This window comes from Dermochelys coriacea, chromosome 24, assembly GCF_009764565.3.
Source record: "Dermochelys coriacea isolate rDerCor1 chromosome 24, rDerCor1.pri.v4, whole genome shotgun sequence".
NCBI classification, from domain to species: domain Eukaryota; kingdom Metazoa; phylum Chordata; order Testudines; family Dermochelyidae; genus Dermochelys; species Dermochelys coriacea.
In genome coordinates, this window is record NC_050091.1 from 4,925,727 (window position 1) to 4,941,356 (window position 15,630).

Sequence of the window (15,630 nt, forward strand, 5' to 3'; positions counted from 1 at the left end):
GGCCGAGCGGACGGCTACGCGAGCCGCGCCTCCCTCCGCTGACTTCCGGCCGGGGGGGTGGGGGCGGGTGCCGGGTGCTGCTGGCCCGCGTCTCGGGGGCGCCATGGGGGCGGAGCAGGGGCCTGGGGGCGCCCGCCCGAGGTGAGTGAGAGGCGGCCCCGCAGGGGGCGGGTCCTAAGGGGGCTCTGCGACAGCGCTCACCTGGGGGGGCAGTTGGGGGGCTGGGGAGGCAGTTGGGGGGCCAGGATGCGACATATGAGGCGCTAAGGAGGGGCAATGTGGGTTTGGGGACAGGGCCCACCTTGGGGGGCAGGGTGGGGCAATTGAGGTCCTGGAGAGGCAGTTGGGGGCAGGATGAGAGAGTTGAGGAGCTGCGGGGGGGCTCTGGGCCAGGGCCCACCTTGGGGGGCGGTTGGATGGACAGGGGAGGGGCAATTAGGATAATTGAGGGGCTGGAGAGGCAGTGAGGCAGTTGGGGGCAGGGTGAGAGAGTTGGAGGAGCTGGGGGGGCAGTGGGAGGCTCGGGGGCAGGTTGGGACAGAGGGGGGGCAGTTGGGATAATTGAGGGGATGGAGAGGCAGTTGGGGGCAGGGTGAGACAGTCGAGGAGCTGGGGGGGCAGTGGAAGGCTCTGGGACGGGGCCTTCCGGCGGGGGGGTAGTTGGGTGGGAACAAGGGGGGGATAGAGGCTGGGCAGGGGCAGTTAGGGGATGTTGAGCTGAGGGAGGGTCCAGGGAAAAGGGCATTTGAGGAGATGCATCTGGGGAAGATATCGGGGGCATTTTGCAGGAAGGATGGAGTGGGGCCTTGTGGGACAGCAACTAGTGAGAACGCTGGAGGGGGACAGGCCGGGGACAGCTTGAAGGGAGGATGGGGCAGGACACAACTTGGGGGGGGGTCATGGGGAGAGGGACAGATGGGGTGGCAAGGCCTGGGGGGGGTCTGGGGTGAGCTTGGGGTGCTAGGGAGGGGCAGCTGGGGATAAACCTGCGGCTATGCAGTGATGTGAAATGATGGTGGAGTCAAAAAGAGGTGCTGTTTCAGAAGCTGGGAATAGAAGGGTCCTGTTCTCAACTCAAGTCCCTTCTGCCAAAACTTTCAAATGTCCACTGACTTCTGCATGTGTCCGGTTTTGGGTGCCCCAAATTAACTACCTGTAGCCTTGTGTTCAATAAACATTGTGCAGCACCTGCCCCTCCACTCCAAGGAGTAGCCCTTACCAGTGACCCTCAGCTGATCTGCATACTCCATAAAACAAGGGAGAGTTCACCATCTGTACAGTAGATCAGAAGAGCAGCTTTGGATCTTTCCAGAAATCCAGTAGGTCACCCCAATCAGCTCTCAATTTGAGTTGTGGGTGCTTGCCTCTTCTTAAAACCAGCCATGGATTGTCCACATTTGGGTGCCCAAAAATTGAGGCTACTGAAATCAGTGGATGTGTTTGAAAGTATTGGCCTTAACTCTCCATGACTTAGTTTCACTCTATGTATATTGAGGATGATGCATAGAGGCACTGTGAGGCCTTATGTTTGTAAAAGATGAATTTTTTTATCCTCGGATAAAAATGGTATAAAAGTGTGAAGTATTTATTAAAAATTAGTAATGCTGAGCCACCTAACCAGCCCAGGTTCTCTCTGGCCTAGTACAGAGACAAGAATTAAAACTAGGAGACTCTCAGTGGCCTTGCTTTCAGGAATGTTTGACGACCTGTGTTTAGAGAGAATCCAGAGGCAACATAGATCTTGGGGAGGCAGTTTCTCAGCCTACTTCTGGATGACTCCCAGGACTTCAGGCCAAGGCATTAGTATGCTGACTCGGAGATCTCTCCTGGCTTGGAGAAAACAAAGGCCCTGTCTTCATTGGTCAAAGAATCACGTTTAAATACAGTTACAGCAAAAAGTTTATAACACAGATCGGCTGGCCTGTGTTAAAGGGGTACAAATTGTGTTGATCAGTTTGTGTTTGAGACTAGGTTGGGCTCTAGTTCCAATCATTGCTTGGTCTCCTTTGACACAGGCTACCAAAGCCTTGTTATGCACAAATTTTGCTGCAACTACATGAGCCTACAGGGCAAAGGGAATTTTCCAAAGGACTGGGATTACCAGAAGATGTCTGTCAAGCCTCTTAGAAAATAATATGGACTTGGTTTAGATTTCCCCCAGAGTAATATTCTGCCCTTCTTCTTTTTTCAGCTGAGGTTTTCATACCGCTTTTATTCTCCACACACCGTGTTGGTATTATAGGTAGGTATTGCCCCCATTTTAGAGCTGGGGAAACTGAGGTACAGAAAGGGGAAATGACTTGCCCAAGATCACACACCCAGCCAGTGGCAGAGCCAGAAACCGGAACTTAGGAGTCCTGCTTCCTAATCATTTGCCTTAACCACCAGATACAACTTCAAGAAAATAGTTTCCTTCTGTTTTCAGTGAGGAGTCACTCAACTCTCTATATAAATATAGACTTATTTATGGGTAGTTTTAGGCTTCTGGCTGCCCAAGTTCCATGGACTGTTGGGATAGATAAGAGCTAGTTAACAAATGGTCTCCATATCCTTACCCCCAAAGTGGGGGAATCATTCATTATAGTAGTGGTTAGGGGCCACCTGAGAATGGGGCCCTCTTGTGCTAGGCTCTGTAAAATACGTGTAGTAGACAGTTCCTGCCCCCAAGAGTTTACAATCTAAATAGTCAAAACAAAGGGTAGAAGAAAGGTATAAAAAATACAAGCAGAATGAAGAGTGGGTCTGGAAATTTCGTATTGGCTGCATGCTATTTGGTGAGAGGAGGCGTGATGGGTGAGTTGTTGGATTTTTTTAATTTGTGGATCTTAGACGGGGATTGGCTAATTTGGCAGTTATTTTTTTACCTTTGTTTTGTTTTGTCTCAGAAGGGTGGTGTTTAAAAGGTGGGAAGGGAATGCCTGAAGGTGGAACTAAGTCTTCTAATGAGATCATTGCTTTGACCAAGGCCTTAGGTTTAAATTCTGGAAGCATAAGAAGTGAAATCCTGGCCCCACTGAAGTCAAAGGAAAAACTCCCATTGATTTCAGTAGAGCAAGGAATTTGCCCAGTATATTTAATCAAAACATTCCTAGTGATGCCAGGCACTCCTCTCCCCCACTCATCTCCCTTAGAGATTAATCCACTGCCATATCCCTGCTTCCATCACTTGCAAACGATGGGATTAAAGCAACAGTTGTCTGTTAGATTTAGATTTCAAATGAAGGTGGTTATTAACAAGACATAGAGGAAAGTACATTCTCTCCCCCAAGGAGCTGATGGTCTCAGTAATAAAATCAACAATGCATCCGATGAAGTGAGCTGTAGCTCACGAAAGCTTATGCTCAAATAAATTTTAGTCTCTAAGGTGCCACAAGTACTCCTTTTCTTTTTGCGAATACAGACTAACACGGCTGCTACTTTGGAAACAGTATAGAACCTAAAACCAAAGCAAATGTTTCCTTGGACTTGTAAAACTCCTGTGGGTGGAGGGAAGGCATTACAAGCCAAGCATTGCAGCTCCTGCAACAGCTTGAGAGCCAAACAAATGAAACTAACTAGATCCAAAAGTGAAAGTGACCAGTGTGTCATTGTTCACAGTGAGCATACTCTGAGAAGTAAACTAGACCTCACCTAGTTCCATGGATTTCATAATCAATGGTGATACTAACACAGGTAAAGTCAATATGATTTTTGACTTCGCTGTGTTACTTCTAAACCCGTCATTGAGCAGCGGAGCAGACTGGGTTGACGGCCTGGACTATACTTGAAAGTTCCACCAGTGTAACTGTGTTGGTTAAGGGGTGTGATTTTTATGTTGAAATAGTTCTACTGGTATAAGCCCTAGAGTGGGCATAGTTATTCTGGTACAAAGGTGCCTTATAGTGATTTAGATAAGATTCCACCTTCTTGTATGGGAATAGCTATACCAGTTTAATCACTTTTATATAGATTATATGTACAAATATCCACACACTACAGAGGGTTTTACTGCTTTAGCTATACTGGTGTAGTTAAAGTGGTACAACTTTTATGTGTAGACAAGCCTTTAGCTTTCTTATATTCCATTTGTCTCTTTCAGTTGGCAGTAGCAGTGAGTCATGGTTTTATTTTTGTACCAGGTAAAATAGGATACTTTTTTTTTTCATTCAGATTGTTGTTTTGCAAATACCATATGGTATTTTCAACCTCACCCTCCAGTCTGAGCATCAGTAGAAGTTGTGATAAGCCTATAACAATGTTTGCTGAAGTTCTTTAAACATTTTGTTGGCTCATAGTAAGCATGCATTTTTTTTTAAATGTAAAGGACTTTTGAAGGGATTTCATCACCTTAAAATCCTCTATTTCATTCCAAGGGAATAAGCAAATATGTAAATTGTTTTATCATGGAAATTTCTCTCATAGTCTTGGTTATTTGACCTTTATTGATAGAACCTGAAATTTGGGGCCTTATTCTTATTTACACTAAGGCTTCTTTTTATCACTGTAAAATGGCTTTAAAGTAGGCATGAATTAGTTACACCTTACAGTTCCCTTTCACTGCCAGAGCTGCGTAAAGAGGCCTTAGTGTACCTGAGAATCAAGCCCTTCATAATAACTTAACACTGTCAATTACTCCAATATTCCATCTGACCGTTTTGGGTTTCCTAGTATGTTGCAAACATAGGGTCCCTGCAGTCAGTGGCATTATCACTTCTGTCTTGATCTATATGATTAGGGGTTGTCTACACAGGGAAATTGACCAGAATAGCTATTGCTTTCAAAGTGGATTAAACAAAACTAGGAAAGGCACTCTTCTGTAATAAATGTGTCCACACAGAGAGCTGTTGCTCTTTAAATTCTGCCTTCATCTGAAATAACTTTCAAGTGTAGACAAGCCCTTTGAAGCAAGTTGTGTCTAAAGCTGAATGGCTCTGACCTTTGTATTACATAACCAGGATGTTCTCTGACCGGTATGACTGTTCTACACTGAACCCAGGGAGGAGTCTTTGATCTGGAATGGGAACTGTTTGGTTTAACAATAATCTGGTTCCAGTTGGATATTATAACTTTATTTTGGCTATTTTTTTTGTAATGTTTAGTGACAAACATTGTCTGGTGGGAGTTCCCAGATTTAGATCTGTGAAGTCTATAGTGGGTTGGGGCAAACTTTGCCAGAGGAGGAAACTATACTGTATGCTTGGTCAATACTGGCAAAATTGGCCTTCTGTTGGCCCAGCCTGAGTGGTTAGAGCACAGGTGTTAGAGGCAGATGTGGGGAGTTGTTCACGAAGCAGGGACTCTGTTCCTCACTCTGCCACTGATTAAGCATGGGACCTTGGAGCAAATCCCCTCACCTATGTACTTTCGATTCCATGTCTGTAAAATGGAGCTAACGATATTTGTCTATACCTGGGTGTGTGAAGAATCCTGTCTGAGATCCTGAGATGATGGGTCCGGTGCTATAGAAATCCAGGCTATTATGCTCATGGGTTTTTTTCCCTGTAGAATTTATGAATGTGTCCAAACACACTTTTCATGGGTCAGGCCTACCACCAGGCACCTCTTCAGAGTGAAAGAGGAGCATCCTCAACTTCAGAGAGCTCTCTTGCAAGCCACTGCTATATAGCTAACCTTAGTATGATGCTTTAGAGCCTGTAGATAGAAGGGCATGGGGGATACCATAGCAGAGGTAGTGTCACGGGAGGGATGAGTTGCCATGGCTCTCTGTGTCAAGTCTCTCATTTATACGCATTTCGGGAGCGCTTGTCACTGAGGGCTGCTGCCTGGGCATTGTACCTTTCCACCTCTTCAGCACTGATTTGAAGGGGGTTGTTTTCAGTTTACAGGAATTGCATGAGAATCAAATACTGCTGATAGTCGGAAACTGAATAAGGGAACCAGCAGGAAGCTCCACTTGCTGCCTTCCATGGCTTTACTTGAGATAGTAAACAGACCTTCTAGTGAGAAATGCGGGGGACCTATTGGCCGCTCTTCTCATCTCTTATACCGATCGTGAGTTTTCTTTTGGTTTATGGAACGCCCAGATCAGTTCAGTGTCACTGGTGTGGAGGTGTGGGCACTGTATCATCCCTGTTCCTAGCATCTCCACAGGAAATGGAAGCCTATAGCCAGTGTTTTTGAATGATCCCAAGTGCATAAAGGTTCAAATCCTTTCCTGTAATAAATTCCCTGCTTGCACTCACACCCAGTACTGCCTCAGGTACGGGAGGGCAAAGAGTTTATCATGTGGGGAGGCTGCTGACAGTGGAGTGGTTCCAAACCACCAAGACTTGTGCTCTAGCATTCCCCTCTTAGCTCAGCAAAGTGCCTCTGGGCTTTGTCTTGGGGCGTCCCTGCTGCCTTTCTCCTGTTCCTTCATGGGTGCTCTGACTCTCCAAGGAGCTAGGCCTGCTCCAAACAATCAGCTCAAGCTTCGCGGCAGGTGAGCGCACAACAGTTCAATGGGAATTGGGACGAACAGCTCAGAATCTTATCCCAGAGAAACACATCCCCACAAAGATTGGCACTCCTTGGCTTATGGCATGGCGGGCAATTCAGCAGAGATCAGATGGTGGGTTGTTAGGTGAGGAGAGAGACCTGTGTTAAATAGGGTCAGCTGGGTTGAAGGGGGAAACTGAATTGTGAGTAATCTCTTACTGTGTCCTGCTGCTGGAGATCACGGTGCTCTGTGGCATGAATGTCCATATGGCCCCAAGGAGTCATTGTGTTGTACTGAAACTCCACTCTGATTTCTGACTCTGCATGTGCAGCCGTAGCTGGAGGCATAACGGGTATTTCAGGATTATTGCACCGGAGAAGATTATCTAGTAACAAAAGTGATTATGGCTAAAATGAGCGAAGTTCATCAAAGTACAACCTGAAACTCCTTGGATGTGGGCTCCTTGAACCATGATCTTTGCTAACTTTCTTTTCAGGCTCTTTGTCTTCACCTTAGAGGCATTGCATAATTCTGTGCTTGTTTACATCTGTGCTCTCACTTCCTCCTCCCTTTAATCCTTATTCTTAACTTTACCCCTTGACTTGCATTTCCAATCAGTGAGGGGAGGGAAAAATGAGAGGAGCATGGAAAAACACAGCTGTGATTCATGCGATGAATCTAAGATCTTGTTCAGAGATTTCAAAACACATCGCCTTTTACTTTGTAGACAGCCTAGGACCTGAAGGGTGGGATCCTGAAGGCCAGCAGCACCAGTGAACTCAGAATGACAGGGGAGAAGCTGCCCTGGTTGCCAAAAAATTTTCCTGCTCCGCATGCTCAATAAGAGGTAATATTTAATTCTTTATCCATAGATCTCAAAGCATCTCACAAAGGTCAGTAAGCATTATTTTACAGAGGGGGAAACTGAGGCACAGAGGGGTGTGGTGACATACCTAAGATTTCACTATGTCATAGCAGAGCTGGAATAGAATCTGGGTTTCCTCCCAGCTGGTGCCCTATCAGTTGGATGATGGCCATGCCACTCCAAAGGAAACTAAAGTCAAGATAGCATGAAGTGAGGGGTTCTCGCTATGAGTAGGTTCGCCCTTATTCTGGAGAGCAGGATGGATTTTAATCATAATTTAAATCAACAACTAGGAAACCTTGATTTAAGTCATGTTTTCCATTTATATTTTCCTAAATAAAGATTGATTTTCATTGGTTGATAATCATTAAAACATTGATTTGCAGTTAAACATGACCTTTGCACTGTATGTGGTGCTGCTTTTTGCTAATCAGAAGGATACACCATATCTACGCACAATTATTTAAGCAGTTCTATAGCTTAACGTACCCTTGTTGAAATTCTTAATTTTTACATTTTTATTACGTTAGAAAATCGTGAATGATGCATTTCTTGCTAGATTAATTTTTTTACTTACGATATGAGTCAAGCTCTTTTTGGAAATTCAGCATTTAAACTTTTTAATAAATCAAGCTACCCTAAATGCCCTGGATACATAAGGAAAAAAAGGTTATCAAAACATGTATTGCCTTTGAAATTAACTGAGGCCTGGTCTATGCTACAGGGTTAGGTCAACGTAGGGCAGCTTCCGTTGATCAAACTCGGTATAAAGTCTATGATGCTACAATGTTGGTCCTGCTGTTGTAAGTCACCTGCTACACCAACCTAATAACTCCACCTCCATGAGAGGCATAATGCTTAGGTCAAGGTAGTTAGGTTGATGCAGTGTGTGTGTAGACACTGCATTGCTTGCCCAGCTCAGGCTGTCAAAGACAGCAACAGGTGATATAAGTGCAGGGCTGACATGCCAGAGCCCCTCTGCCCCACCTGGGGCTGGCAGGTGCAGTGGCGGGTCTCCAAGCTCTCAGTGCCCCATGCTGTCAGTTAAATCAGTAGAAGCGCTCCTGGTGAGGATGTGCACCACCAACAGAGGGGGCGTAGTGTGGACATGAAAGACTGCAGTAATTTCTGCGGTGGCTGTACACCACCCTAATTTAGGTCAACTTAATTTTGTAGTGTAGACTTGCCCTGATTTATTAAACAAAGGAAGTATTAGCTATAGTTAATGGATTGAACTGATAATTTCTGGTCACTGTCCTTCAAGGTTTTAGAACTAGTAGATTTTGCCCCCTCACACCTAGTTTTTATTCATAGATTGGAAGAGGAGACTCACGGTTGGTTTCTTAACTTTGAGCTAGTCACTGAACTGAACTAGTCGAATAAACTGAAGTGAAGAAAATATATTCTCTGTATCTTCTGAATATATCAAAAACTGGTTTGGCACTTCATACACTGGTTCCAGGTGCTTAGCCATGGAACTTGCATCAGTTCAGTGGCTTGATTTTCTTTAAAACTTGTCAGCAAATCTGTACTACTTAATATATTTTATATTTAGGTATTATTTTAATAGATTACAATGAATTTAGGTCTTACTGTAGGTTGTCATTATTTCAAATTTAATTTTAAATAGGTTTATTTTTTAAGAATAAACCTGTATTTAATTTAAATTTAAAAAAATGTTTTAAATATATTTTTATCCACCCTATTGGAGATCTAGCATGATGTGGGCAGCTGATCCACTTTCTGCTGGTAGTGTGTTAGAGTGAGTAATCTCAGAAAATGGCAGCTTGGGGAAATCAATTTGGTACCTCTTAACTTGGTTCAGGGATAACTGCTGGTAGGCTCGGCAACACCACTGTAGGGCCTCATGGCAAATCCTGTTGAGTGACCACCTCAACCTAGACATGTCTATGCTCAAGAGACTTGAATAAACCAGGTGTGTCCTCATGTACAAAGTCCCTATAGCCACCTTCTGTTTGAGTGTTCATCTGTTAATGGCAAAATCTCGCCTTCTCATTGACTGCTAGCTGACTGTGGGATCCTCAAATTTAGCCATCGCTACCCCCCGGCGATCAGAGCTTGGGTGCAGGGTGCCCAAGAGGCTAAGCCACTTGTTTCACTCAGGCCCCACAAACATCATTGTTTATAATAATGACTGGTTCTTAAGTGGGCTTAGTCCAGCCCTTGGCTAGCTGGAAGGTCACTGCAGAGCTGAGCCCAATGGAGATAGGAGGCTTAATCCAAAAAATCCCTTACTCCCCTCCACCTTCCAAAGGATTAGACTATCTGATGATCACTAATTTTAATTCCCTTGCATTCCAGGGAATTATGGAGGACAAACGCAACATCCCAATCATCGAGTGGGAGCATCTGGACAAGAAGAAGTTCTATGTGTTTGGTGTCTGCATGACCATGATGATTCGGGTGAGCGTTTACCCCTTCACGCTCATCCGAACACGGCTACAGGTCCAGAAGGGAAAGAGCCTCTACAATGGGACCTTTGATGCCTTTGTGAAGATACTGCGGGCGGAAGGGGCAGCTGGGCTGTACCGGGGCTTCTTGGTCAACACCTTCACCCTAATTTCAGGCCAGTGCTACGTGACCACCTACGAGCTCACCCGCAAGTACGTATCCAAGTACAACAACAGCAATGTGGTCAAGTCGCTGGTGGCCGGCGGCTCAGCCTCTCTGGTGGCACAGAGCATCACGGTGCCCATAGATGTCGTTTCCCAGCACCTCATGATGCAGCGTGAGGGTGAGAGCATGGGCAGGTTCAAAGTCCGGTACCAAGACTGCAAACGTAATGTGGTCTTCGGCCAGACCAAGGACATCCTTGTACAGATCTTCAACGCCGACGGACTGAGAGGTTTCTACAGGGGCTACGTGGCCTCTCTGCTCACCTATATTCCCAACAGTGCTGTATGGTGGCCTTTCTACCACTTCTATGCAGGTAGGTGAAACATGGAGACTTCCGCAAAAACTTAGCATGGGCAGCTACTGGGCGCTTTGGGGTCTGAGTGCTGAAATGTCAATGCTCCCTGATTTTCAGTAATTTTTTTTTTTTTGACATTACTCCTTGGGGCATTCTGCCCCAAGACATTAAATTCTGCACACAGTATTTTAAAATTCTGCAAAATTCCGCAAATTTTAATTGTCAAAATAACACTACATAATCACATCAGTTTCCATTATTTTGGTAATTTATTTCAAAATACTGGTCTGCAAGTATGTCTGTAACAGAACAGACAGACATACAAAAATTCCCCCAGGAATAGAGTTAAAGAAACCCCTATGACAACCCAGTTCCTGTTTCTCTGTCCGCTTACTCTCCGCTCACTCCCTGTTCCAGGCCCCCCCCCCCCAGAGCCCAGCCAGGGGGCCAGACAACCACAACCTCTCCCCAGCTGTGGGGCCCCCCATGCCAATACACCCGAACCCCTCCCCCCCATAACCCAACCATGGGATGCCCCTAGCCCAGATACCTGCACTCTCTCCCCCTCCACAGCCCAGCCACAGGACCCCCCCATTGCCCAGATACACTCCCAGAGCCCAGCCATAGGGCCCTCTCTTGCCCAGATACCGCCCCCCTCCAGAGCTCAACCATGGCCCCCCCCAGCCCAGACGCCTGCTCCTTTCTTCCCCCAGAGCCCAGGGACTGAGAAGGAAAGCCTGATGCTAGGTCCCAGGCTTGCATGGAGTTTCCTGCGTGCCGCCGTCTCCTTCCTTCAGGGCATGCTCGGAATTGCAGCTGCCAGGAACTCTCTAGCTCCCTCTCCCTCCCCCCCAGCAATGTGGTCTCTCTGTGAGCTGGGATCTGCTGGGCCCAATGCTGGCTATCAGGACTGCAGCCCACTTCTGTGGGGGAAAGGAAATTCTGCGAGCACAACATTAAGTTCTGCAAAATTCTTCATTGCGCAGTGGCACAGAATTCCCCCACGAGTATTACATGTAATTATGAAATTACTAATTCAGGATTCAATCTACTAATTTTGCAAGCTAATTTTGTAAGCATGCACACATTAAAAAAGTGCATCTCTCTCACTGCTACTAAAGTCCGACGAACACAGGAAATAGCGTCATGGCTGGTGGCGTTATTCTCCACCGCCCTATGGCACATGTGCACCCTGCACAGTGAGACTCTGAAAGGAGGCAAACTGCAGCAATTGTTTGAGGTGATGGATTCACCACCTAACCCACAGGATGTGTTGCAGTCTCACTGCCCAGAATGGACCCTGCTGGACTACATTAATGCGCACTAGACAGCTAGTGCGCACCAGCAGGGACTGCATGGGGCGGTTAGAGGGCAACATGCAGCCTGTAGCTTGGGTGGGGAATCCAACACCCCAAGCCCTACAATGCCCTATCAGACCCTCCCTACACAGCCTTCTGGGGAGGAGAAGTCGGAGGAGCAGGAGGAGGCAGTGGCAGTAGAGGAGATGGAACGCAACAGAGAAGGGAGAAGAGAAGGATCCTTCTGGGATAGATGTCCAGGCCCAGGACTGGCCACGGTAATTAAGGGCCCTAGGCAGCATAGGAGGGCAGCTTTCCTAGGGTCAGTCCACCCCTTCTTCTTGTTTGGGGATTGTTTTCCCCACAAGGCACAAAGGCAGAGAGTAGGTCAGGGGAGGCATGACTGTCCCCTGGAGCATTGAGCAGCCATCATCTCTTGGATCGGGTGGCTTGTATCCCATTTGATCACATTCTTTAGTCAGTGGAGAGTGAAGCATTAATAGACCTCAGCTCTGGCAAGGGAGTGGCATGGTCTAACCCAGTGGTTCTCAACCACAGGTCCAGGCCCCCTGGGGGGCTGTGAGCAGGTTTCAGGGGGTCTGTCAAAATAAACCAGAGAACAGGCCCTGCGTTAGATTTGCTGGGGCCCAGGGTAGAAAGCTGAAGCCTGAGCCCTGTCACCCAGAGCTGAAGCCAAAGCCTGAGCAACTTGCCTTCACAGGGCCCTGCTTGCTACCCTATAATACTGACCCTGGCTTTTAATCTACTGCATATGCAGAAAAACTGTTGTTGTGGCACAAGTGGGCCATGGAGTTTGTATAGCATGTTGGAGGGGCCTTAAAAAGAAAAAAGGTCGAGAACCGCTGGTCTAAACACAGGACTGGGAGCCAGGAATTTAAGTATTAATCCCAGCTCTTATATGCTGTGTGTGGCCTTGGGCAAATCACGTGGCACATGTGCCAGGACTTCCCCATCAGTTACTTGTGGATCATACTTGCCTCCCACGCAGGAGTGTGGAAGAGCTGATGTTCATGTAATGTTTTGCAAATTAAAACTGTTTCTTACGTGTGACTTGCACTTTCTCAAGTGTGGAATCTGGGTCCCTTTAGGTTGCAAAAAGACTTCTAGGGTATGAAATCCCTTATCAGAGCCAGGAAATGGAGCTACAAGCAAGTTCAGCTGTGGTTGTGCGTCTAAACAAGATGTGCTTGTGTTCAATAGGTTTTAAACCTGGGGCCAAGCCTACTGTTACATCAGTGGCTCTCAACCTATCCAGACTACTGTACCCTTTCAGGGGTCTGATTTGTCTTGCGTTACCCCAAGTTTCATCTCACTTAAAAACGACTTGCTTACAAAATCAGACCTAAAAATACAAAAGTGTCACAGCTCATTATTACTGACAAATTGCTGACTTTCTCCTTTTTACCATATACTTATAAAATAAATCGATTGGAATATAAATATTATACTTACTTTTCAATGTGTAGTATATAGAGCAGTATAAAGTCGTATGAAATTTTAGTTTGTACTGACTTCGCTAGTGTTTTTTACGTAGCCTGTTGTAAAACTAGGCAAATATCTAGATGAGTTGATGTACCCCCGGAAGACCTCTGCATACCCTCAAGGGTACGTATACCCATGGTTGAGAACCAGTGTGTGACATAACAAAGCTGTACCTTTCAGGAGATCATTGTTCCTGTGCAGAATGCCTCCGGACTCAGATAATTTGTATAATACAGGTGATACTCGGGCTGTTACCAATCTGTAAAGTTGCTAGCTCAGTTAATATCTTTGTCTCCCACTAGCTGTTTGGCGGGTGTGTGACAGTCCACAAGGGGGATTTGTTGGCAGTGATTATTGGATTAAGTTGGCTGTAACAGATTGCAGTACAGTGCACTTCACTGATTCTCAGGGTTTGCCACCATTAAAAATACAGGCATCCCAGGTGTCCAGCTCATTCCTCAGAGTTGGCAGATCCTATTAGCGAGGCAGAGAATTGCCTTAGTACATGGGTCTTGGACTACTTGCTGGTTACAGTCGGCACCATTGCTTTTAATGCCACAGCTCTTATTTCTCCAGTTCTTGAGACGCTGTTCTGGTTTGAGCTTCCCAGTAGCTGCAATCCTTGTCTTTGAAATCTGCTCTGCCCTGTTTCATTCAGCTGCTACTTCAACCCACAAAGCGCAGTGTTGGGTTGTAAAATCTCCACGGTCTATAGATGCTTTTTTAAAAAGGTGTGGGGGCATAGACTATCCACAGTTCAGATAAGCTCCATTCTCTCTTCCCGACACCTGATCATTTATACTTGGATATTTATTTTTAAAGAATCATCTTAACTTCTGTTATTGGGTCAGCTTTCCCAGAAAGGTGGTGAGATCTCCAGGACCCAGGCTCAGAATACCTTTCCTCCAGCTCCTGATGCTCTGGATGCTTCTAGTTTCTATCTTTGCACAGCACGCTGGTCTTGATCTGTCAATACAATCATCATGTGACCTGCCCTGAGGCAAAAAGTACACCAGTAGAAATGATCCATGGTTTTGGGTTTGCAGCCAAAATAGTCTCTAGAGCTCTCTCCTTGTTTTCTAAGCAGACACATGTACATCTTAAAATATGAACGTGTACAACAAACAGGGAATGGAGAATAACTGGCTAGATGGCAGTTCTGCTGAAAAGGATCTGGGGGTTAGAGTGGATCACAAACTGAATGAGTCAACAGGGTGATGCAGTTGGATAAAAGCTGATACCTTTCTGGGGTATGTTAGAAGGCAGGTCATATATCAGAGATGGGAGGTAAATGTCCCACTTTACTCAGCACTGTTGAGGCCTCAGCTGGTGTCCTGTGTCCAATTCTGGGCACCGTACTTTAGGAAAGATTTGGACAAATTGGAGAGTCCAGAGGACAGCAATAAAAATGATAAAAAGATTTAGAAACCCTGACTTATGAGGAAAGGATAAAACTTGGGTATTTTTAGTCTTGAGAAAAGAAAACTGGGATGGAGGGACCTGTTCAGTCTTCAAAACTGTTAAGGGCTGTTATGAAGAGGGTGGTGATTGATTGTTCTCCATGTCCATTGATGGCAGGGCAAGAAGCAATGGGCTCAATCTGCAGCAAGGGAGATTTAGGTTAAATATTAGGAAAAACTTTCTAACTAGAAGTGCAGTTAAGCTCTGGAATGGACTTTCAAGGGAGGTTGTGGAATCTCCATCATTAGAGGTTTTTAAGAAGAGGTTGGATAAATACCTGTCAGGGATGGTCTAGGTTTATGTGTGCCTGTCTCAGAGCAGGGGACTGGACTTGATGACCTCTCAAGGTCTCTTCCAGCCCTACATTGCTATGATAAACAACCTCTTTCCTGAAGAAACGGCCATTAGATTGGTGTGTGTGTGTGTGTGTGTGTGTGTGTGTGTGACTTAATATACTAACATGTAAAAGCAGAATGAAGAAAGCGATGGCCCCCACAGTGTGGTAAGCTCTTTAGAGAACACATCATTCTCTGCTTGGAGGGATGTAGCAAGAAGCAGTGTTACAATTCACTAGGTACTACCCTTCTGGAGACTTAAATAGCCTATCGAGGAGCCAGTTTAATACGAATCTTTGCAGACAACATGCAGGGTCTTTATATTACTGCAAACAAGGTAGTCCTAGAAACATAATGAGGCATGTGAGCAGTGCATATGTATGTAACAAGTTTTCCCGTCTGTAAAACACGGATCCTACTCCGTGAAGTTGGTATGGGTGAATGCTGGGAGTTCTGGCTGGAAGGAGGCACAGAACAGCTGAGTATATACCTATATACACGTGTCTGTAACTTTACTCTCCCTCCCGTTCCCAGAACAGCTCTCTCGCCTGACACCTAAAGACTGTCCACACCTCCTCCTCCAAGCTATATCAGGGCCACTAGCAGCTGCAACGGCTTCCACTCTGACCAACCCCATGGACGTCATCAGGGCTCGCGTGCAGGTAAGAGTTCGTCCTAAAGGTAGTGTGGTCTAGAGGCTAGAGGGCGGGACTGGGAGTCACAAATCACAAGTTCTGTCCCAGCTCTGCCACTGATCTGTGCAGCTGTGAACAAATCACTTTCTCTTTTCTCAGTGGCTTCTAGCATTTATTTCTAGG

General features: G+C 46.0%; 1 protein-coding gene across 5 annotated transcripts in view; it reads left to right on the forward strand.

Moving 5' to 3' along the window:
- Window positions 1–15,630, forward strand: part of SLC25A44 (solute carrier family 25 member 44) — a 22,037-nt gene continuing 6,407 nt past the window's right edge. Inside the window, exons 1-5 of one of the 5 annotated variants that reach the window (XM_038383141.2) lie at window positions 65–141; window positions 5,819–5,991; window positions 7,146–7,265; window positions 9,606–10,233; window positions 15,347–15,474. In XM_038383141.2, coding sequence (XP_038239069.1) covers window positions 9,612–10,233; window positions 15,347–15,474 — 750 coding nt within the window. In that variant the 5' untranslated portion in view covers window positions 65–141; window positions 5,819–5,991; window positions 7,146–7,265; window positions 9,606–9,611. Of the gene's footprint in view, window positions 142–2,189; window positions 2,243–5,712; window positions 5,992–7,145; window positions 7,266–9,605; window positions 10,234–15,346; window positions 15,475–15,630 lie in introns of those variants that run through there. The other 4 variants (XM_038383140.2, XR_005290177.2, XM_038383142.2 and 1 more) reach the window with 4 other exon arrangements.